At 52.4% G+C, this 22,301-nt stretch overlaps 2 protein-coding genes across 3 annotated transcripts; both read left to right on the top strand.

Annotated features, from left to right (window-relative positions):
• The first annotated feature begins 1,140 nt into the window (after window positions 1-1,140).
• On the top strand, window positions 1,141-6,645 carry LSM2 (LSM2 homolog, U6 small nuclear RNA and mRNA degradation associated). The gene is made up of 5 exons (XM_060023266.1): window positions 1,141-1,401; window positions 2,022-2,089; window positions 5,845-5,875; window positions 5,994-6,053; window positions 6,163-6,645. The coding sequence occupies exons 1-5, from the start codon at window positions 1,399-1,401 to the stop codon at window positions 6,286-6,288; spliced, it is 288 nt and encodes a 95-aa protein (XP_059879249.1). The 5' UTR covers window positions 1,141-1,398; the 3' UTR covers window positions 6,289-6,645.
• A 763-nt stretch (window positions 6,646-7,408) lies between these two features.
• On the top strand, window positions 7,409-22,205 carry VARS1 (valyl-tRNA synthetase 1). 2 transcript variants are annotated; one of them, XM_060023268.2, is made up of 30 exons: window positions 7,409-7,674; window positions 7,868-8,289; window positions 9,503-9,637; window positions 9,733-9,871; window positions 10,102-10,226; window positions 10,309-10,396; window positions 10,600-10,700; window positions 10,836-10,963; window positions 14,994-15,158; window positions 15,406-15,487; window positions 15,979-16,098; window positions 16,178-16,286; window positions 16,379-16,473; window positions 16,711-16,801; window positions 17,054-17,178; window positions 17,263-17,366; window positions 17,452-17,610; window positions 17,724-17,814; window positions 17,932-18,037; window positions 18,115-18,185; window positions 18,275-18,400; window positions 18,702-18,806; window positions 18,889-18,957; window positions 19,038-19,116; window positions 19,241-19,368; window positions 19,751-19,906; window positions 20,040-20,246; window positions 20,331-20,442; window positions 20,538-20,863; window positions 22,065-22,205. In XM_060023268.2, the coding sequence occupies exons 2-30, from the start codon at window positions 7,903-7,905 to the stop codon at window positions 22,131-22,133; spliced, it is 3,798 nt and encodes a 1,265-aa protein (XP_059879251.1). In that variant the 5' UTR covers window positions 7,409-7,674; window positions 7,868-7,902; the 3' UTR covers window positions 22,134-22,205. The 2 variants fall into 2 exon arrangements, with proteins under 2 accessions (XP_059879251.1, XP_059879252.1); XM_060023269.2 differs by having other exon boundaries at window positions 7,410-7,674; window positions 10,312-10,396.
• Window positions 22,206-22,301: the final 96 nt, after the last annotated feature.

Genomic DNA, 22,301 nt, shown 5'->3' with positions numbered 1-22,301 from the left:
GCCTCCCCAACTTTCTTCTTCCTGTGTGGATGGTTATCTGTCCCTCAGTAAATTTGTTCCTAAAGCAAATTACTTCTGGTATTTTTAGACTGTGAGTGTATCTTGTAAAGTAGGGAAAAGGAGAGCTCCTGGAGAGACCATTTGTGGTCTGTTTGTGAGCTAATTGTGAATGATTAAGCTGATAAGCCCAAAGTATTTGAATTTTCATGAGCTAATTGTTTCAAGAAAAGACAACTTTTGATCATCAGGCACCTTTAGACCCAGTTAGAGTAGTTGCTAATTAGTTACTGCTTATATTCAGTGATAGACTGATTTCTGTGCTTAGGGTTCAGCTGCTTCCAGGGGTGGGTGGGTGGGGCGGTGGTGAGGGCCCAAACTTCTGCTTGATGTCCTGATGTCACTTACAGGTGGGGCCTAGGAGATCCAGCGTCTGTGCACTCACAGAGTTCATTATTACAGTCCTTTACATGCTGAAAATATTTCTACAACAAACTCCTAACAAATGTGTACTTTTATGCAAGATGAGAAATGGAAGATGTATTACAATCTTATTCCTTTAAAAAATATTTTCACTTATTGTGGCATAATGTCGCATACTTATAAAGCCTTGGGGGCCCGAATATAGAAGTACGTGTAACTGTGTAACTGCATTTGTGTCCCTTTCTGTTTGAGAGGGAAATATTTTTTAAGTGACAATATTAGAATGGGTATTTCTAGCCCGGAGCCAGACTGTTGGTTTTACTCAGTCCTTTACAGGACAGTCCTAGGCAAAACCGTAAAAGAAATGTGGACCGAGAGAGTAATATCTTTACTGGGAACCTTTGATAAAATCGAGATATGTGCGCAGGCTCCTCATCTCCGGGACTTCTCAACATTTTTTTTCTTTACTTTTATCAAAGTGTAACATACATAGAAAAGTGTACAAATCATCATGGGTTTTCACAAGCTCCCCAGCAGTTTGCAATAGGAAGTATCTTTAGAGCATGAGCAAATCATGCTGGAACTGTACCTATTGTCATAGAAAGGAACAAAAACCCCTGAGAGGCGGTGAGGCGCCCTCCCCGACGCTCGTGCAGCGGCTGGGGCCCGCGCCTGCGCGGTGGGAGCCTGCCACTCCGGGAGGAAGTCGGAAGGCGGGAAGCTCCGCCCCTTTCCCGGCTTTGGCGTTCCCCTCGGCTCTATCCCCCTCGGCTCTATCCCCCCTACCCTCCCCGAGCCGCGAGCCCGCGGGGCGCCGTCCTCCACCCCTCGGAGCTCTCCGCGGCGCTTCCCGCAGCGCCTGCGCGACCCCGCCCCGCCCCACGCGCGGGTTCGCGTTCCAGTTGCCGCCAGGCCTTCGGTCCACTGCACCCGGCCCTTGCTCTCCCGGTCCGGCGGGCGCCCAGCGGCGCAAGCACCATGGTAGGTACCGTGACGTCACAAGGGGGCGCCCTCGGGGAGCGCGGGCGGTTGAGACGGTTGGGGGCGGGGCGGGGGTCCCTCTGGGGGCTTTGTTCTTCTGGACTGGCATTGGGCCCTAGGACTTTTCCCTCCATCCTTAGTTCCTGCGCCTCAAGTTCTTTGAGGAGAGACCTGGAAGCAAATAGGATTTTTTTTCCCCCATGAGAAAAAAGAAAAAAAAAAACAGAGAGTCGGCGGAGACCGCAGTAGGAACAGCTAGACCTCAAGGATCATTTCCCTGACGGAGAACAGGCTCCGGGAGGGTGCGGGTGCGGGTGGAATACTTTCTACAGTTCTCTGGGAGGCGTGGACAGGACCCTAGGAGAGGTCGTCCGTTGAGAGACGAGCCCGAGGTGTGTAGCGCAGAGCCTCTCTCTGGGGCTTTATGTCAGGGGCTCGAGATAGTGTGCATAATCATCTGGGCTCCAGCTGTTCATCCGAGTGTTCCTTCCTGTGAAGTTTTGAGAACTGCCAGAAATGTGGCAGGGATCCCAATACCAGTATTTGGTAATACTAGAAGGGGGACACGCCTCTTACTATGTCCCTTCCCATATGATGGTTTTCCCCCTCTCGCCCAATAGCTCTTCTATTCCTTTTTCAAGTCCCTTGTGGGCAAGGATGTGGTCGTGGAACTCAAGAATGACCTGAGGTAGGTGCCTGCTCTGCCAAGTCTGTAGGGGGTGGATGTGCCCAGCGCCCTGGAACTTCTTTAACAAGTATTTGAGGGCTAGGCAAGGTGGGAGGGATACAAAGGAAATAAATGACTTGTGCCTCAAGCTTACAGATTAGCTGAGGAGTTGTATCTTGTACTGGAAAAAAATACAAAGAAGCATGTAAGTAGTAAGTACTAGAGAGAAGACAGGGCAGACGCATCAATAACATTTTTTACAAAACGTAGTTTTGTTTTTCTGATTATATACTCCTTTGACCCAACTTCTAGAAATGTAAGTATCGGTTCCTCAAGTAAAGATGTATGTACAAAGATGTTGGTAGATTTTTTTTTTGTAGTAGTAGCCAAAAGTTGGGGGAAAAATTAAAATAGCCATAAACAGGGAATGCGTTAGATTGTGGTATTTCCATATAATATAGCTGTTCACATAGAAATGAGATGTATTAATATGGAAAGCTGTTGCAGAATAGTATATGTGGCATTATCTCCTTTTTGTTGAAGAAAATATAAACAGAAGATCCATGCAGCCCCTTCTGTCTATACTGCTTTTACATCCCCTATCCCCTTGTATCATTAGCTTGTAGTCATTTTTCAGGAGTTGGATTAAATGCTGTATCCTTGGACTTTCCTGGTTCTTCTTCTTCTAGCCAAGTAGACGCTTCCTTTTCTTTCTTTTTTTTTGGCCGTGCCACGCAGCATATGGTATCTTAGTTCCCCCACCAGGGATTGATCCTGTACCCCCTGCATTGGAAGCATGGAGTCTTAAACTACTGGACCTCCAGGGAAGTCCCTAGCCAAATAGACTCTTCTGTCAAAGAGTCTTTTTTTCTTCCTAGTGGCTTCTCAAATTGTGATTTCATAGAAATGTATTTACTGTTTAGGATCTATCTTTCCTACAGGGCCAAGACCATGCTTAAGCTCACCACTGTGTAACTAATGTCTAGCACGGGCCTGGTATCAATATATAGTAGGTGCTTAATAAATGTGTGCTGAAGGAAAAAAACATAGCCAACATTTGAGAACCTCCTATAGGCTAAGAACTACTCTGAATCCTTTACATTTGTTAACGCATTTAATTCTCAGAACACCTCTACATGATATATACTATTGTTCCTGTTTTACACATGAGGAAACTGAAGCTTGGATAGGTTAAGAAACTTGGTTAAGTCTACACAAATACTAAAAGACAAAGCCAGAACTTAAATCCCATTCTGTCTACCCCCCCGACCCCTTTTTAAAAATTAAAAACAGGGTCATAGTTTCTATGCAGTTGTGAAACTTGCTTTCACCTAATGGTATGTTGCAGATATTTTCCATGTCAATAAAGTTGATGTTTAGCGTTTTAACGTTCTTAATGTCTGAATGGCATTTTTCTTAGCTGGCTAGAACTAATTTAACCAAAACCTTGCTGTTGGACACTTAGGCTGTTTCCAATTATTTGCTTTTATAAATGATACTGCCCTGAACATCCTCATGCGTACATCTTTGTATACATCTCATTTCACTAGAAAAAAATCCTTTCAGTGAAATGTACATTTAAAATATTGATACATACTACCTGATTGTCCTTTAGAAAGTTTGAATGAATGTATTCTCTCCCCAATGGTTTCTTCTTCATTTCTATGTGAGAGAATTTCTTAGTGGGGGAGGCATTGACATGGCAGGGAATGGTGAGGCAAGGAATTTGCCTTTTAGATCAGAGATTTCGATTTATGGCACTGACAATGCATGTGGTATTGATGGCATATATTGATAGATTGGGTCCATATAGAGACAAGTGTGGAAAGCACAACTACCCTCAGCAATTCTGTGAGATGACTTGTTTTTTGATTTTCCTCTTCTTCCTGGGTCTTCCACATGGCAAGAATAACTGTTATGTTATAGCCCCAGATCCTAAATCAAGGACTTAAAAGATTCAAAGGTAATCCATTGGGGTGGGAGAAGAGCTCTTTCTCTTGTGCTGGTTGTCAGACCACTTTTGTCCTAAATATCTCATTCTAAAGGGACTGAATGAAATGTTACCACCTTATGCAATTCCTGAAAGTTATTGCATTGCTGCAGTTGGTGATAAGGCGCTGTCAAAAGTTTTTTAGCAGCCAGGGATGTGGTAAAACCACCACTGAGGCAGTTGGTCTCAGACACTGGATTTCAGACACTTAGAATTTTACAAAAATTAGGGCCAACAGAGAACTGACAACTTGAATTTTGGCAAGGTAAGGATTTTTTTTTTTTTTTTTTTTTTTTGCGGTACGTGGGCCTTTCACTGCTGTGGCCTCTTTCGCTGCGGAGCACAGGCTCCGGACGCGCAGGCTCAGCGGCCATGGTCCATGGGCCCAGCCGCTCCACGGCACGCGGGATCCTCCCGGACCGGGGCACGAACCCGCGTCCCCCGCATCGGCAGGCGGACTCTCAACCACTGCGCCACCAGGGAAGCCCCGGTAAGGATATTTTTAAAACTGCGATTTATTAACAATTATATATTTTTTAATACAAAAAAAAAAGGAAGGGCAATTAAAGAGCAGTTATTCTTAGGAGGAAACCAATGACGACCGTCAGCACACTATATACACACTACACTAGCCTGCGTTTCCTCTTTTGTCACGGACTTATGAAACCTTTGAGCGCACATCAGTATTTGAGAACCAGTTCTAAGGAACTTAGAATCTGATGATGACATGCAGAATGGTTAGGATGAAGGCAGCCAGGTTGGAGGCTGGCCTGGATTGAGCTGTAAAGTCATTAGACCTTGGTTTGTAGAAATCATACTACAAAGAGAATTACAGAAATGTTAGAAAGACATCAGCAAACCATAGGGATTCGTGGGACGTGGAGGGTGGAGAAGTACAACTTATAGGATTTGAGGTTGTGAGACTTCGTGTTGAAACTGTTGGCAGAAATGAAAGGATTGGGAGAGGTAGCATGGCTTGGAGCACTGGTATTTAGATAGCATTCCTCTTTAATATTGCAGGGGGCTCAAGGATTGAGGAAGGGAGAGGACATCCCTGTGCCTGCATCATCAAGAACACTGCTAGCTACCTACTTTACCTACTTTACATATGAGGCTCTGGTTCCAAAGCAATAGTATTTGAAAATAGCTGGTGGTTCTGGGGGTTGGACAGGCCTGAACCAAAGTCTCTGTTTGTTCTAAACTTGGGCAAGTTATAAAACGTTTCTGAGCCCCTGGATGGTTAATAGCTACCTTATGAAGTGGCTGTAAATATTACAAATACGCAGAATACAGGTCTAGCCCATACCAGTTGTTTAATGGTATCTACTAAGAGTGAGTTGGTTTAGGGAGAGGAGAGGTTATTTTAGAGGTCTAAAATAACACACTGCTCTAGAAGCACCTACATTCCTAGTCCAGAGCTTAGACATATCCCTTTTTGGTTCTGCCTTTCCTGGTTTCCTCAAGTCCTTTTTTTTTTCTTTGCGTTACGCGGGCCTCTCACTGCTGTGGCCTCTCCCGTTGCGGAGCACAGGCTCCAGACGCGCAGGCTCAGCGGCCATGGCTCACGGGCCCAGCCGCTCCGCGGCATGTGGGATCTTCCCAGACCGGGGCACGAACCCGTGTCCCCTGCATCGGCAGGCGGACTCTCAACCACTGCGCCACCAGGGAAGCCCACCTCAAGTCCTTTATTTCCCCCCAACCATGCTCTTATCCCTGCTCTGCAGTCACCTCTATGTTGACTTTGGTATAAACTAATTGGGTTTTACCCTCTCTCTGCCCCTGACAGCATCTGTGGAACCCTCCATTCTGTGGATCAGGTGAGAATATAATAAGGGCCCTGAATGGAGTCTTGGGGAAGGAGATGGGAGAGGTTAAGGGCTGCGTACATTCATCTTGCCTCTAGTTCTAATGATGGTGTTCATTTTCTTTTCTTAGTATCTCAACATCAAACTAACTGACATCAGTGTCACAGACCCTGAGAAATACCCTCACATGGTGAGTTGTGGATGGTAGAAAAGAGCAAACATCTCTCAAAGCAGGAGGTCCCTGGGTGGATAGAGGACATTTTTTAAGGGTGTTTTCACATTTGTCTATCTTTGTCCAGTTATCAGTGAAGAACTGCTTCATCCGGGGCTCAGTAGTTCGCTATGTGCAGCTGCCAGCAGATGAGGTCGACACACAGTTGCTACAGGATGCGGCAAGGAAGGAGGCCCTGCAGCAGAAGCAGTGATGGTTCCTCCTCCCTTCCCCTCCTTCCACTGGTGACCCTTAACCTCATGTCCCAGCCCGGGAGGCCTCCCTCCCATACTTGAGGTGTTGTTCGTTTCTACATAGCAAAGGCTTTTTTTTTTTTTTTTAAGGAATGTGGATGAGAGGAATAATAGTAGGGAGCAGCTATCCTCTGTTGAGAAGGGGAGGAAAAGTAGGCTGGGAACTGCGAAGCCTTCCCTGGCCCCAGCACCTGCCTTTCTCACTTCTTCCCTGGAGATGGTGGGAAGATCTCCCAGATCTCTCCAGGGTAGCACGTGATTCATTTTGGGGATGGAAGGAATCTGTCCCGCATCGGGAATAAAATTTATGACGCAAATTCTGGTTCTGTGTGTGTGTTGGGAAGGGGGCTGGAGAATGGGAAAGGGGTGCTAAATTCATCCAAGCCCTGTTACTCTCATTACCCCAGCCAAGAATCCACCCCATCCCGGCATCATCTGCTGCTACTCTCCTTGGTATAAACCATATCATTACCTCAATTAGACCACACGTGTTTCCTGAACATTCCCCTACTTAAATGGCCTACCTATCGCAGCCTTTTGCTTATCCCGTACCTATGAGTGCTTGCTGTCCTACTACCATGAAAGCTAATGAGACACCAAAATGCGTTTAATGCTGCTGGATTTCTTCCTCAGCCCAGCCAAACCAGTACACTCTTTCCCAATATCTATTGCAGATAAATAAATACAAGTGACAAAATACTGTGGAGAGTTGTGACTGGAAATTAACTTTCACTCGTTTAGCGAACAAGAGTTGCCGCTACAGATATGAGTTCTCAGCATGAAGGGACCTTAGAGGCCATCCAGCGTGACTCCCTCTTCCCACATAGGAGGAAATGAGGACCAGGGAGGACCTGGACACCAGGGACCTTCGCCAAATAGACCCGCGTCCGCGTCAGGGAGCGCCCTCCCCACCGCTTCCCCAGCTGCCCGCTCGGCACCGCCCTCCCGCCCGGCCGAGGACCCGCGCGGGGTGCCCGCGGCGGTGCCTGACGGGAGCGCGGTTCCCGGGCGCGTCGCCACCCCGTGCCCGCGCCCCTCGCTGTTCCTCCGGAGCGCGGTGTGCGGCGGGCGGCGCGGTCCCCGGGCCAGGGTCGGGCCAGGGCAGCGCCCGCACACTCAGGCGGGGCACGGCTGCCCCCGCCAGGACCCGCGGGCCCGGAAACGCTTGCAGTCACACGTGGGCGCCGACGGCCCGGGCTGCTGTCGCAGGGAGCTACGGTCGCCCGGACAACTGCCCGCCGTCGACGCCCGCTGGACTCCCCGGCTCCAGCCGCCAGACCAGTCCAGCTTCGGCCGGCGCCCGGCTATGAGGTGGATACCAGGCTCAGTGTGACCACCTCCCTCCAGTACGTACATACATCCCGAACCCGCGTCCTGCCGGCCGCTGAGGGGTTCTTACGAGCTTCCCACACTCCCCGAGGGCCCGCGGTCACGGGAAGTTCCCCACTGTCATTGCCACTCCGAGAGCTGGGTCCTCGGCTCTTGAAGTCCAGTCAGATTCCTGGGTCCCTCGGTCTTACCCTGTCTCTTTCTCCTTAGGGTTTTTCCACCTCGTTCGGACCTCCTGCATAACCATGTCCGTTCTCTACGTCTCTCCTCACCCCGATGCCTTCCCCAGCCTCCGAGCCCTTATAGCTGCTCGCTACGGGGAGCATGGGGAGGGTCCGGGATGGGGAGGAGCCCACCCCCGCATCTGTCTCCAGCCGCCCCCGACCAGCAGGAGTCCCTTTCCGCCACCCCGCCTGCCCGCCCTGGAACAGGGGCCCGGTGGGCTCTGGGTGTGGGGGGCCACTGCTGTGGCCCAGCTGCTGTGGCCAGCAGGCCTGGGGGGCCCTGGGGGTAGTCGGGCAGCCGTCCTCGTCCAACAGTGGGTCAGTTACGCAGACACGGAGCTGATACCAGCTGCCTGTGGGGCAACGCTGCCAGCCTTGGGACTCCGAAGCTCTGGCCAGGACCCCCAGGTGAGAAGAAGCGCAGAGGGGAAGGGGGAAATTTAGAAGAAGGAAGCAAGACTTGGAATGGATGGTGAGCCAGGAACTCAGCATGTCAGACGTAGAAAAAAATTGATTGTATTCCAGATTGCCACCTGCTATGGTAATCTTGGGTAGCTTTCTTAAACTCTTTGAGCCTTGGTCTTTTTATGTCTGTGAAAACAAAAATTGAGAACATGTTGAGAAGTTGAAAAGATGTGTGCAGAGCACATAATCTAGTGCCAGGTGTTTTAAAGTCTCAGTAAGCGTTTGATGAATCTGAAACTGATGAGGTTAGTTAGAGGTTACTGTGAATTGTAGGAAAAGATTGGGTGAAGGAGAGATGAGGAGAGGCAGTCAGGCCTGGAGAGATGACAGTTGCTGGGAGAAGATGGAGGAGAAATGAAATGAGGAAGAAGGGAAGTAGGAGAAAGGAGAGAGAATCACACCAGATTATAATTAAATTCTTCTTGAGTGGAGCTGTGCCTTACTGCCCTTATAACACCACCTCCTTGCAGAGTATTGAGGACATGGTGGATATCTAGTATTTTTTGAATGAATGAATGAATGAAATGAATATATGACTTAGATCCTGGTTTGCTCCCTCATATCCTGACTACCCTATGTAAATAGCGGCCCCCCTCATTGGAATTCTCTCTCCCCCTCAGCTTCATTTATTTTTCTTCATAGCACTTAGGAGGAAAATAGGGTAATACATTATATATTTGCACATTTATTGTCTCTGCCCCTAGAATGTAAATTTCAACAGGTCAGAGGCTCCATCTGTTCATATTGTCTCATTCATTAGAGAAGGCCTGGCATGCAGTAAGTACTTAAAAAATATTTGTTGAAGCAGTTACTGTGTTGCTTCATGTAACCTTTAACTTCCTGTGCTTAGTATATTGTATCTGACATATAAGTGTTTAGTAGGCAGTCCAGTGGTTAAGACTCCACGCTTCCACTGCCTGGGGCGCGGGTTCGAGCCCTCTTTGGGGAACTAAGATCCCGCATGCTGCGTGGTATGGCCAAAAAAAAAAAAAAGTGTTCAGTAGGAATTTATTGAATGAATGGGAAGTATTTTTATTATGATCATTTCAGTGAAGAAGAAACGTGATTCGTGGGAATGGAAGGCCAAATGGATTGAATGGGGGTGGGGATTGAGGTGGGCTGAGCCTTATCTCATACCCCTTTTCCTTCCTGTTAGGCTGCACTTGCGGCCCTGGGCAGGGCCCTGAGCCCCTTGGAAGAGTGGCTTCGGCTGCACACCTACTTGGCTGGAGAGGCCCCCACTCTGGCTGACCTGGCGGCTGTCACAGCTTTGCTGCTGCCTTTCCGTTATGTGAGTCATTGGGGCTTGGGGAAGAATGAAGGCAGGTTCCCTTAGACCTCACTATAGGGTGAGTAAGGATAGTTCATTTCTTTTCCTCACCCCAGGTCCTGGACCCCTCTGCCCGCCGGATTTGGGGTAATGTCACTCGCTGGTTTATCACATGTGTCCAGCAGCCAGAATTCCGGGCCGTGCTGGGAGAGGTGGCTGTGTATTCAGGGGCCAGGCCTCTCTCCCAACAGCCAGGTGAGGAAGCATGGAGGATGGGAGCGAAGGGGTTCCTCTGGGGCCTTTCATGCAGCTCACTTTCTTTTGTCTCTTAGGAATAGCAGAATCACTGGGACAGGAGCTGGGCGGGGGTAGGTGGGAGGTCAGCACGGGGGAGCCTTTGGGCAGCTGAAATAGGCCATCTGAGACGTAATAGCACTCTTCACAGAGGGTCCCCAGCAGGTCTGCATTTCTGTGCCTCTTTCCAGGCTCTGAGGTCCCTGCACCCCCAAAGACAGCTGCTCAACTCAAGAAAGAGGCAAAGAAACGGGAGAAGCTAGAGAAATTCCAACAGAAGCAGAAGGTCCAACAGCAGCAGCCACCCCCTGGGGAGGTGAGAGGCTGGTGGAGCTGGATGGAGGGTTGGTTCCATGGTGAGCGGCTGGTATCTGGGCCTATATCCTTTCCCTCCCAAGCAGAAGAAGCCAAAACCAGAGAAGAGGGAGAAACGGGATCCTGGGGTCATTACCTATGACCTCCCAACCCCACCTGGAGAAAAGAAAGGTACTAGGAGGGGGAAGAGAGACCTCCTCTCTTCACGTCTACCCTCCTTGTCTCTTCTCTTTTTACCCCTTTTGCTCTGTCCTTGCTCCCACTACTTTGCTTAGTGAGGATTTGCAGAGTCCCAGGTCCTTCTCTGCTGGCCCTTCGTCCCCTTCCCAGCTGCTCCCAGCCTCGGCTCTGACCCTTCCCTTCCTCCCCCTCAGATGTCAGTGGCACCATGCCTGACTCCTACAGCCCTCAGTATGTGGAGGCTGCCTGGTACCCTTGGTGGGAGCAGCAGGGCTTCTTCAGGCCCGAGTATGGGGTGAGTGGGCACTGCTGCCCAGGCCTGGAGGGGATGGGGGCGGGGAAGGACAGGGCTGAAGGATACATTGCCTGGGAGCGGACCAGAAGAGGTGACATGAGGCCTTAGTAAGTACCCATCCTTCCTCCCCGTCAGCGTTCCAGTGTGTCAGCACCAAATCCTCGGGGCATCTTCATGATGTGCATTCCACCCCCCAACGTGACAGGCTCTCTGCACCTGGGCCACGCGCTCACCAACGCCATCCAGGACTCCCTGACCCGATGGTGAGCTCCCGTCCTCCCCTCCAACTGGTTCCCTCTGCCTTCTCTGGCTCCACACTCCTGTGGTTCCCTTCTCTTTGCCAACTGGGGCCCTCAGCTCTGTCCCCTGGTGGTGCCACACTTCTCTCTGGGTCACTCCCATCTGATGACTTAGCATCCTCTCCTGGTCAAGTAACCAGCACTTCCACTTGCAGACTCTCTTCTCTTGCCACTAAAAATAACATTATTTTGAATTTAGCAAGAAATATGTGAATATATTCTTGTAAGAAATTTAAAACTTCAAGTTTCTTTGACCACCCTCCTCCAGATTTACTTCCTCCTAAGAATTAGCACACAGCATTGTCATCACTTGGATGTGTATCTTTCCAGATCTTTCCTATTTGCTTACATGTACATGTACCCATAGAAATGTGTAGTTTTCCTTTTGGTAAATGGGTTTTTCTTTTCTGTAACATAAAGGGCTCACACCAAACTTGTTATTTTATAACTTTTTTCTTACTCCTAACAGTTTATCTAGAGATTTTTCCTCATCCTTATATGTGGACTGACTTGATTCTCCTCATTGCTCCTTAGTGTGGCTTTATATAATGGTGTCACTTTTTTTTTTTTTTTTTTGGTACGCGGGCCTCTCACTGCTGTGCCCTCTCCCGTTGCGGAGCACAGGCCCCAGACACGCGCAGACTCAGCGGCCATGGCTCACGGGCCCAGCCACGCCGCGGCATGTGGGATCTTCCCGGACCGGGGCACGAACCCGTGTCCCCTGCATCGGCAGGCGGACTCTCAACCACTGCACCACCAGGGGAGCCCTGGTGTCACTTTTTATTAATGAATGTTCCTAATTTTTCTCTGTTGAAAACTGCTGGAATGCACATTTCCTATACATGCTTTCTCAAGCTCCTGTGGAAGCATATCTCTGGCGTAGATACCAAGAAGTGAAATCTCTGTGTCCAAGGGGCCTGCCTTTATTGAGTACAAATAGAAGCTGGCAAGTTGCCCTCCAAAACGGCTTTACCAGTTTATACTCCATGAGTTGCATGTGAGGTGTGCCCCTGCCAACCCTGGACATTATCTGTCTTTGTTTTGCCAATCTGATGGGGGAAAAATGGTATTTCTGTTACTGCTGATTACTAGTGAGGCTGTGTCTCTTCATGTATCCTGGCCAGTCAGGTTTCTCTTTATATGTATTGTCTGAACCTGTTGTTTGCCCATCTTTCTGTTGTTCTTTGTTTGTTTGTTTACTTTTTTAGTTGTTTCATTAGAAGAGTCTTTATAGAGTGTATGTATACATTTTGGCTATTGATTTTTTTTGTTGTTGTTATATATGTTATAAACATTTTCTCCTGTTCTAGCAGTTGACTTTTTTCCCCCACTGTTAATATTTTGACTAGTTAACAACCACAAAGGCTAATATTTCAGGTGACGAATTTCTTTTAAAAAATATTTTAAAACAGCATTTTATCTATTGAAACTAGGGTTTATTTATTATATTTTAAATTTTGAGAAGTTTTTCTAGTGTCCTACTTAGCTCAATTAATTGGTCAAAAATATTTACAGGACATAACCATGTGCCAGCTCTGCTCAGGGCACTGGGATACGTCAGACTTAGCATTTTGCAAGGAATGAAGAGTTGGAAAAACAGAGTTGTGTTAAATACATATAACAGCCAGATTATTTACGTGAGGAAAGGTTTAACACTTCTTACGGAACACTTAAGCTAACATTTTTTTCTAATGAGCATGGTTTAAATCAAATATTAGAAACTCCCATTACTTAACTGGAATAGATTCACGTCAGTGTTTTAGAATCACAGATAACGTGAAATAACAGCCATAGGTATCTCCACCAGTAAGACATAAAAATGAAGCAAAAGTGACTGTCTACCTATGTTTTTTCCTTTTTCTTCTAGCAGAGAATAAGGTGTTTTTCTACAAATATCCATGACATTTTATTGATTTTTTTTTTTTGGCCAAATTTATATGCTCCCCAAGAGACACTTTTAGTGAAATAATATTTTTATCTTCCTCTCTCATGCTTGATTTCTTTAATAGTATTGTTTAACAACATCTTGAAAAGGTCAGAAAATGTTCATATCCGTTACAGCATATAAGAATGTCTGTGATCTGTAAGAGAATGGAGTTGCTACAGTCCTGTCCCCAAGGAGATCTAAACCCAGTGGGGGTAAACAGACTGATAAAGTAATGGATATAATGCAGTTTGATGAGTCATTGAAAATAACGTATGAACACAGCGTTACTGTATTTCTACAGTAATTTTCTCTCCCCCACTCTTTTTTTAAACATTATCATTTTTAAAAATTAATTAGTTAATTTTTGGCTGTGTAGGGTCTTCATTGCTGCACATGGGCTTTCTCTAGTTGCAGCAGTTGGGGGCTACTCTTTGTTGTGCTGCGCAGGCTCCTCATTGCAGTGGCTTCTCTTATTGTGGAGCATGGGCTCTAGGCACGTTGGCTTCAGTAGTTGTGGTACGCGGGCTCAGCAGTTGTGGCGCACGGGCTTAGTTGCTCCACGGCATGTGGGATCTTCCCAGACCAGCTCGAACCCGTGTCTGTCTGCTGCATTGGCAGACAGATTCTTAACCACTGCACCACTAGGGAAGTCCCATTAACATGTATCATTTTTTGTTTTTGTTTTTTGCGGTACGCGGGCCTCTCACTGCTGTGGCCTCTCCCGTTGCGGAGCACAGGCTCGGGACGCGCAGGCTCAGTGGTCATGGCTCACAGGCCCAGCCGCTCCACGGCAGGTGGGATCTTCCCGGACCGGGGCACGAACCCGTGTCCCCTGCAACGGCAGGCGGACTCTCAACCACCGCGCCACCAGGGAAGCCCCTGTAATGAACTTTTTGGTGACCTTTGAGAAGTACATTTTAAAGTAGGAGAGAGGGGCTTCCCTGGTGGCGCGGTGGTTGAGAGTCCGCCTGCCGTTGCAGGGGACACGGGTTCGTGCCCCGGTCCGGGAAGATCCCACCTGCCGTGGAGCGGCTGGGCCTGTGAGCCATGACCACTGAGCCTGCGCGTCCCGAGCCTGTGCTCCGCAACGGGAGAGGCCACAGCAGTGAGAGGCCCGCGTACCGCAAAAAACAAAAAAAAGTTCATTACAGTTTAATGCTTCATGGGCCACATCAGCACAGAGCTTGATTAAGAGTAAACTGCATTCACTTGTACCAGAATACGGTAGGTGAAGACTCACGATACTACCATCTCTCTTTCTCTAATTCATCCCCTGATTAATTCCCTGAAATATTACTAGCTTTCAGTCATTTTCTCCAAAATAGTCTAGTCCTTGAATTTCAACTCAGAGATTTTATTGTTCTGAGGTTTTATGTTTTAACCTAGTTAGTTTACCAATGTTCTTTGACTTAATGTTTACTGTCTTGTTAAAGAAAATCTCTCTTGCCTCCAAGTTACAAACATGATCGATCACCTATTATTTTCTTCTTTTTTTTAATTTTTGGAAACGATACCATTTTCTAATGCTTTTCTTATAGTTTTGTTTTTTAAAGTTGACGGTTTTTCTTTTTAACTAAATTAGAATTAAACTAAATTTAGATTTATTTTAAAGTAAATAAGTTTATTTTTGTGGCTTTGGGGAAGTAGGGCGATTTTTTCAACCAATTAGCTAGTGTCCCAAACAAATTTATTGAATAGTTTGTCCTTTCTCCACTGATATGAAATGCCACCTTTAACAAATACTAAATATGCTTGAATCTGTTTCCAGTCACTGTTTTGTTTTCTTAATCTATAACTGTTCCTAGTTCCTGTGAAAACTTCTTTTAATAATCGTAACTTTCTCACGTGTTGATATCTAGCTGGGCGAGAGCCTCCTCTTTGTCCTTTTGCCAAATTGCCTTGGCTGTCCTCACACATCTCTGTCTGACAGTGATTTTAGAGTTGGGAGAGTCCTGCCCCATCGCCCCTCTCTTTCTCAAGTTCACCGACTGCCTGCCTGGAGTCCTTTCTTCCTTCGGGGCAGCTCTACTGCCAGCTCACCTCTGCTCCTCCGTGCTCCTCCCACAGGCACCGCATGCGCGGGGAGACCACCCTGTGGAATCCTGGCTGTGACCACGCGGGCATTGCCACCCAGGTGGTGGTGGAGAAGAAACTCTGGCGGGAGCAGGGGCTGAGTCGGCACCAGCTGGGCCGAGAGGCCTTTCTGCGGGAGGTCTGGAAGTGGAAGGAGGAGTGAGTGCAGCGTCCCTGCAGACATCACAGCCCTGCCTCCCTGTCCCCTGTCCAGATGAGATCTCTGTCACCTGCAACCCTGGCTGCAGGGTCAGACCCTCCCACAGAGGCTGAGGGTCATTTGGCCCCAGGGACAACGTCCGTTTCAGAGGGATGAGTGATCCCCATATTCTGCCCCATTAGCTGCCTGGTGTTTCCCTCCAGCCCAGGCCTGAATGCTGATCCTGGCCTTTCTGTCCACTTCCAGGAAAGGTGACCGGATTTACCACCAGCTGAAAAAGCTTGGCAGCTCCTTGGACTGGAATCGAGCCTGTTTCACCATGGATCCTGTGAGTAGGAATAGGGGCGGGTCTCGGGGCTGGGGTAGGAGTAGGAAGCTCCCCACGGAAGAGAGCATATGCCCAGGGCCCTCCCCCAAGAGGTGGCCCACTCATAGGAAACCACTAGGGCTCAGCTGCAAATGCCACTTTCTACCCCGTGTCATGGCCCTTTGTGTTACCTGTCACCTACCTTAGGAGCTCAAATTCCTTCCAGTGGCACATGGTGGGGCCTCACCCTCCCCTGGAGCCTGAACCCCAGGATTTTCTGCATTAGCACCTGTCCCTAGCTGAGTGGTTTCCCTGCCATCTACAGTATCACCAGGCTGTTGCCAATCTGTGTTCCCATAGTGCCCTCTCCCCCTCAAGAAAAGTACTTCTCTCCTCTAGCCCCTAAAGGGGTCTGTGTGCCGGGCAGTGGGGCTCTGGGCCAGCCGGGTCTCACTGGCCCCTGCTGCCTTGACACCAAGGCCCATCTCTGGCCCATCTCTATTCCCCCCTAGAAACTGTCAGCAGCCGTGACGGAGGCCTTTGTCCAGCTCCATGAGGAAGGAGTCATCTACCGTAGTACCCGCCTTGTCAACTGGTCCTGCACCCTCAACTCTGCCATCTCGGACATCGAGGTGTGCCCCTTCCCTCCCCCGGCTCTCCCCATCTCCACCCTCAGCCCCTGGGCCACTCTTCTTAATCTCCGCCTCACAGGTGGATAAGAAGGAGTTGACAGGCCGCACACTGCTCTCTGTGCCTGGCTACAAGGAGAAGGTGGAGTTTGGGGTCCTCGTCTCCTTTGCTTACAAGGTCCAAGGCTCAGGTAGGAGCCAGGGGCACCAGGGTCCTGGGCTGGGTTGGCTGGGGGGTGGGAAGGGCCCAGCGCTGAGCCCACAAGGCCTCCTGTCACCCCAGACAGCGACGAGGAGGTGCTGGTGGCAACAACTCGGATTGAGACGATGCTGGGAGACGTGGCCGTAGCCGTGCACCCCAAAGACCCCAGATACCAGGTGCGGCGGTGTGCTGCCCGCAGTCGGGGGATGAATGCTGGCTGAAGCAGCCCCCACGCTACGTGGGGGGATGGGTGCTGAGCCCCCAGCTGATGAGAGAAATTGGATCAGAAACTCATCTGCTGGCTGTTTTCTGGACGTGTAGATGGAATTTGGGTGTTAGAAAGCCAGGACCCTGCGTAGGAGGGAGGCGGGCCCAGCCCTTCGTGCGTTTTCGGCATCTCCCTCTGTCCCCAGCACCTGAAGGGGAAGAGCGTGACCCACCCGTTCGTGCCTCGGAGCCTCCCCATCATCTTCGATGATTTCGTGGACATGGAGTTCGGCACAGGTGAGCACGGGGCTGTCCTGTGGGGAGAGGAAGGAGCCACGAGGCACACTCCTGCTGTCCGTCTCCCCTTTCAAAGAAAAAAATAAGCTTCACCTGAGCAGGCAGGAGTTGGGCTGCTTCTCAGGGGACTGTGTGAGGGGGATGGGGGACAGGGGTGGTCTGAGAGCCACATCCGTCGGCAAAAGGGGGGTGCGTGTGGGCAGAGACTCTTCTGAGTCCCTCGTGACCCTGGCACCCCGGCGCACACCCCAGGCGCGGTGAAGATCACCCCTGCACACGACCAGAATGACTATGAGGTTGGGCAGCGGCATGGGCTGGAGGCCATCAGCATCATGGACGCCCAAGGGGCCCTTGTCAACGTGCCCCCACCTTTCCTGGTGAGACTGCCTGGGGCGTGGTGGCTGGCTCAGGAGACGGCGGGGTACCTGGCACGGCCGTGACAGAACCTGTCTCACATCCAGGGCCTGCCCAGGTTTGAGGCCAGAAAGGCAGTGTTGGCGGCGCTGAAGGAGCGGGGATTGTTCCGTGGCACTGAGGACAACCCCATGGTGGTGCCACTTTGCAAGTGAGGGTGGAGGCCAGGGAAGGGGGCGGGGACGGGTTTCTCGAGGTGCTCACCACCCAGCTTCCCCACCCACACGTACCTGCAGCCGCTCCAAGGATGTGGTGGAGCCTCTCCTGCGGCCGCAGTGGTACGTGCGCTGTGGGGAGATGGCCCAGGCCGCCAGCGCTGCTGTGACACGGGGCGACCTCCGCATCCTGCCCGAGGCCCATCAACGCACATGGCATGCCTGGATGGACAACATCAGGTGCGTCAGGCCCCTCGATGTGGGGATGGCGACTGGGCAAGGGGCCGAGCGGGGCAGAGGCCGGGCACCTCCTGCCCTTCCTTCATTCCCTCTCCTCCCCCTGCCACTTGCAGGGACTGGTGCATCTCCCGGCAGCTGTGGTGGGGCCATCGCATTCCAGCCTATTTCGTCACTGTCAGTGACCCAGCTGTACCCCCAGGGGAGGTGAGAACCGGGCCAGGGCTGGGTACTGGCACACCTCGAGGGGGCTCTGGGTTCATTGGATCTTGGTGGGGGGACAGGCAGAGGTGCCCCATTGGATACTCACTCCACCTGTGGCAGGACCCTGATGGGCGGTACTGGGTGAGCGGGCGCACCAAGGCCGAGGCTCTGGAGAAGGCAGCCGAGGAGTTCGGAGTGTCCCCGGACAAGATCAGTCTCCAGCAAGGCAAGGCGGGGCCTTGGGGTGGGGGCAGTGGGGGCTGATCCTCTCCTCCACCCCGTCTGACCTCTGGCCCCCCTCAGATGAAGACGTACTGGACACCTGGTTCTCCTCTGGCCTCTTCCCCTTCTCCATCCTGGGCTGGCCCAGCCAGGTACATTCCCGGGGCCAGCGCAGGGTGGGGTGGGAGTCGTGGGGGTGGGTGCCTGGCTCCCCGTCACTCACGCCCTGCTCTGCCCCCAGTCGGAAGATCTGAGTGTGTTCTACCCGGGGACGCTGCTGGAGACGGGCCACGATATCCTCTTCTTCTGGGTGGCCAGGATGGTCATGCTTGGCCTGAAGCTCACTGGCAGGCTGCCCTTCAGAGAGGTGTGGAGACTGCTGAGACCCCTCCCACTGTCCCCTCCCTCACCCGGGCAGCTGTGGGTGGGCCTGGCCAAGGAGGCTTGTGGGGTCTCAAAGCCACCTGGGCCCTACTAGGTGATTCTGCACCCCAGTTTCCTAGAGGAGGGAGCACTTCTAATTCACACGAAGGCACTGAAGGGGCTGGCAGGGACACCGAGGGGCCTGAGGTTCAGAGGAGGGCAAACCAGAGGTAGGGGTAGGGGGACAGGCATTGGGGTCTAGGTGGGGAGACATCCCCACAGGCCTTCCCTTCCCTGCCTCACAGGTCTACCTCCACGCCATCGTGCGGGATGCCCACGGCCGGAAGATGAGCAAGTCTCTAGGCAACGTCATTGACCCCCTGGACGTTATCCACGGAGTCTCTCTGCAGGTGGGGCTGGACGCGGGCTCAGGCCGGGAAGGGCTGTGGGGTGGTGGCCGCGGGCCTCTGACTACTCCCACCTCACCCTCAGGGCCTCCACGACCAGTTACTGAACAGCAACCTGGATCCCAGCGAGGTGGAAAAGGCTAAAGAAGGGCAGGTACAGAGGGTGGGCCCGGGGCTGGGGTTTGGGCAGAAGGCAGGTGAGGCTGGCTCAGGACGCTCACTCCTTCCCCGCAGAAGGCAGATTTCCCGGCGGGGATCCCTGAGTGTGGCACCGATGCTCTCCGGTTTGGACTGTGCGCCTACACGTCCCAGGGTACGGCTCCCCAAACCTGTCTCAGCTGCATCGTTCCTCCTTCCCTGAGTCCCAGCTCTCTCCTCTGCCCTGGGCGTGAGCTGGGAGGGAGAACGGTGTGGACTCACACTTCACCTCCACCCAGGCCGTGACATCAACCTGGATGTGAACCGGATATTGGGATACCGCCATTTCTGCAACAAGCTCTGGAACGCCACCAAGTTTGCCCTCCGTGGCCTTGGGAAGGATTTTGTGCCCTCACCCACCTCTGAGGTGAGGGCCTGGTAGGCGCGAGGTGGGCAGCACCCACACAGGTTGCATCCTTGCCATCAAGCGCGGCCCATGCTGTTTCAGGGTTGTAGCCACAGAGTCAGGAAGCCCGGCTCCTGCCCCCAAGGAGCCTCTGTCTAGCTGAGGGGACAGAAGGATATAGAGACAGATTGTCATCAGGAGAGCCTCAGGCACTGTGGTCCTCCCACAAGGTGGCGGGGGGCCTACCCCTTCTCCCCCAGGCACTGGGCACATGGTAGTTGCTTTGGACCCATCAGGCTCCTGGAATGCAGATTTCCCCATGGTTCCCGTTCCCATGGGGTTCTGGCTCCCCTCCGCCTGGGCATGTGGTGGCCCTCCGCCTGATACGGTGCTTCCCCCCAAGCCTGGAGGCCGCGGGAGCCTGGTGGACCGCTGGATCCGCAGCCGGCTGACCGAAGCTGTGAGGCTCAGCAACCAGGGTTTCCAGGCCTACGACTTCCCAGCTGTCACCACCGCCCAGTACAGCTTCTGGCTCTACGAGCTCTGTGATGTGTACCTGGTGAGGAGGGGCCGAGGGGCCAGGGTTGGCATGAGACCTGAGCCAGCCTGTCCCCCTCCCCGTCCTCAGCAGTTCAGCGAGGGCTGGAAGCCAGGCCTCCCCAGCCCTGAGCCCTGTGCCTCCCCCTCCCCAGGAGTGCCTGAAGCCTGTGCTGAGTGGGGTGGACCAGGTGGCGGCCGAGCACGCCCGCCAGACCCTCTACACCTGCCTGGACGTCGGCCTGCGGCTGCTCTCGCCCTTCATGCCCTTTGTGACCGAGGAGCTGTTCCAGAGGCTGCCCCGGCGCACGCCACAAGCTCCCCCTAGCCTCTGCGTTACCTCCTACCCGGAGCCCTCGGAGGTATGGGGTGTGGCCTGGCGCGGGCTCCGGGTAGCTGTGCAGAGCCAGCCCCCAGCTTCCCTCACCCGCTCCTCCACCCCACAGTGCTCCTGGAAGGACCCTGAGGCGGAAGGCGCCTTCGAGCTGGCCCTGAGCATCACTCGAGCCGTGCGCTCCCTGCGTGCCGACTACAACCTCACCCGGATCCGGCCCGACTGTGAGCCTCAGGCCCCCGCGTCCCCCGTCCCCTCAACCCACTCTGGGACCCGTGTCCAGTGTGGCTGTCTCGTCTCCTTTCTCCCTCCCACGCAGGTTTCCTGGAAGTGGCTGATGAGGCCACAGGCGCCCTGGCATCAGCAGTGTCGGGCTACGTGCAGACGCTGGCCAGCGCGGGTATAGTGGCTGTCCTGGCGCTGGGGGCTTCTGCACCCCAGGGCTGCGCTGTGGCCCTGGCTTCTGACCGCTGCTCTGTCCACCTGCAGCTGCAGGGCCTGGTAGACCCGGCCCGGGAGCTGGGCAAACTGCAGGCCAAGCGCAGTGAGGCACAGCGGCAGGCCCAGCGTCTACGGGAACGCCGCGCTGCCTCGGGCTACACTGTCAAGGTGCCCCTCAAAGTCCAGGAGGCAGATGAAGCCAAGGTGTGTGGTGTGGGTGGGCGTTTCCTTCCCCATTTCCCACCCCATCACTCCCCCCACCATCAAACGCCCTCCTGCGCCTGCTCTGCTGGGCCCCAGGCAATCCATGGAGGAGCAGGTGGGACCATGTAATCCCCGCTCTCACACATGAAGAACAGCCAGGGCAGGGGCACAGTCCAGGGTCACGCAGCAAGTTGAAGATGGAAGCAGACCATCCATCCATCCTTCCTCCCAGTCAGACCCCTCGTGCACCACCCGCTTCCCAGAACTTGGTATCCACATGCCGGGGGGCTGGGATAGGGATTGACCCAATACAGTCAGGAAGCTTAGCAGATCACCTGGGACCCCTGCAGGGAGGAGCCATGGGGTAAACCACAGGGACAGAAAGAGAAACGTGAGTGGAGGCGAGGAGTTACAGAGCCTCGGCGGCTGAGCAGGTTGTCTCACATGACTGTCCGGTAGCCCTCTCATGGCAGGGCAGTATTACCAACACCATCTTCCAGAGCCTCTGTTCCTAACCACTGTGCTCTGCTTCCCCAGTCACTGGCTGGGGCTGAGCCACTGGGTGGCACACATGAGCTCTGAAGCCCCTTTGTCTTTGGGAATGGACCACTTTGGGAAAAGACAGGACCCAGCAGACCAGTGATGGTGGAAGAGAACAGGGAGGTGGGGAATTAGGGGGAAGCAGGCTAGCCAAGCACACAGTTCCCCCAGACTACTCCCTGCCCGTGGTCCTCACCCATCTTTCCAACTCTGACCCCTCTGCTCTTTTCATATATAAATTTATTTATTTATTTTCGGCTGCGTTGGGTCTTCGTGGCTGCGCGCGGGCTTTTCTCTAGTTGCCGCGAGCGGGGGCTATTCTTGGTTGCGGCGCGCGGCCTTCTCGTCGCGGTGGCTTCTCTTGTTGCAGAGCTCGGGCTCTAGGCGTGCAGGCTTCAGTAGTTTTGGCACGTGGGCTCAGTAGTTGTGGCTCACGGGCTCTAGAACGCACGCTCAGTAGTTGTGGCGCACGGGCTTAGTCGCTCCGCGCCATGTGGGATCTTCCCGGACCAGGGGTCAAACCCGTGTCCCTTGCATTGGCAGGTGGATTCTTAACCACTGAGCCACCAGGGAAGTCCCTGACCTCTCTGCTCCTGTGGGCCTTTGGGGTTCTCTTCTCTTGGCCCTGGGTCTCACCACTCACCCCCTTTTCCACCCTCAGCTCCAGCAGACAGAAGCAGAGCTCAGGAAGGTCGATGAGGCCATCTCCCTATTTCAGAAGATGCTGTGATACACCCAACTCCAACCCTCGTAACTCCCAGTGTTCCCACCTTGGGGATGGCAGCAATAAAATATTTTGCCACAAAACCATCTCTTGGCTGTGTGTGGTGGGGCTGGGGACGGGGTGCTGAGGCGCTGGCTTCCTGAATCCTCTGAGGTGCCAACGTGAACAGGAGGG

Source organism: Delphinus delphis, chromosome 10, assembly GCF_949987515.2.
Source record: "Delphinus delphis chromosome 10, mDelDel1.2, whole genome shotgun sequence".
In the NCBI taxonomy this organism is placed as follows: domain Eukaryota; kingdom Metazoa; phylum Chordata; class Mammalia; order Artiodactyla; family Delphinidae; genus Delphinus; species Delphinus delphis.
Note: the sequence above shows the minus strand (reverse complement) of the source record. Positions and strands in the feature narration are given on the sequence as shown.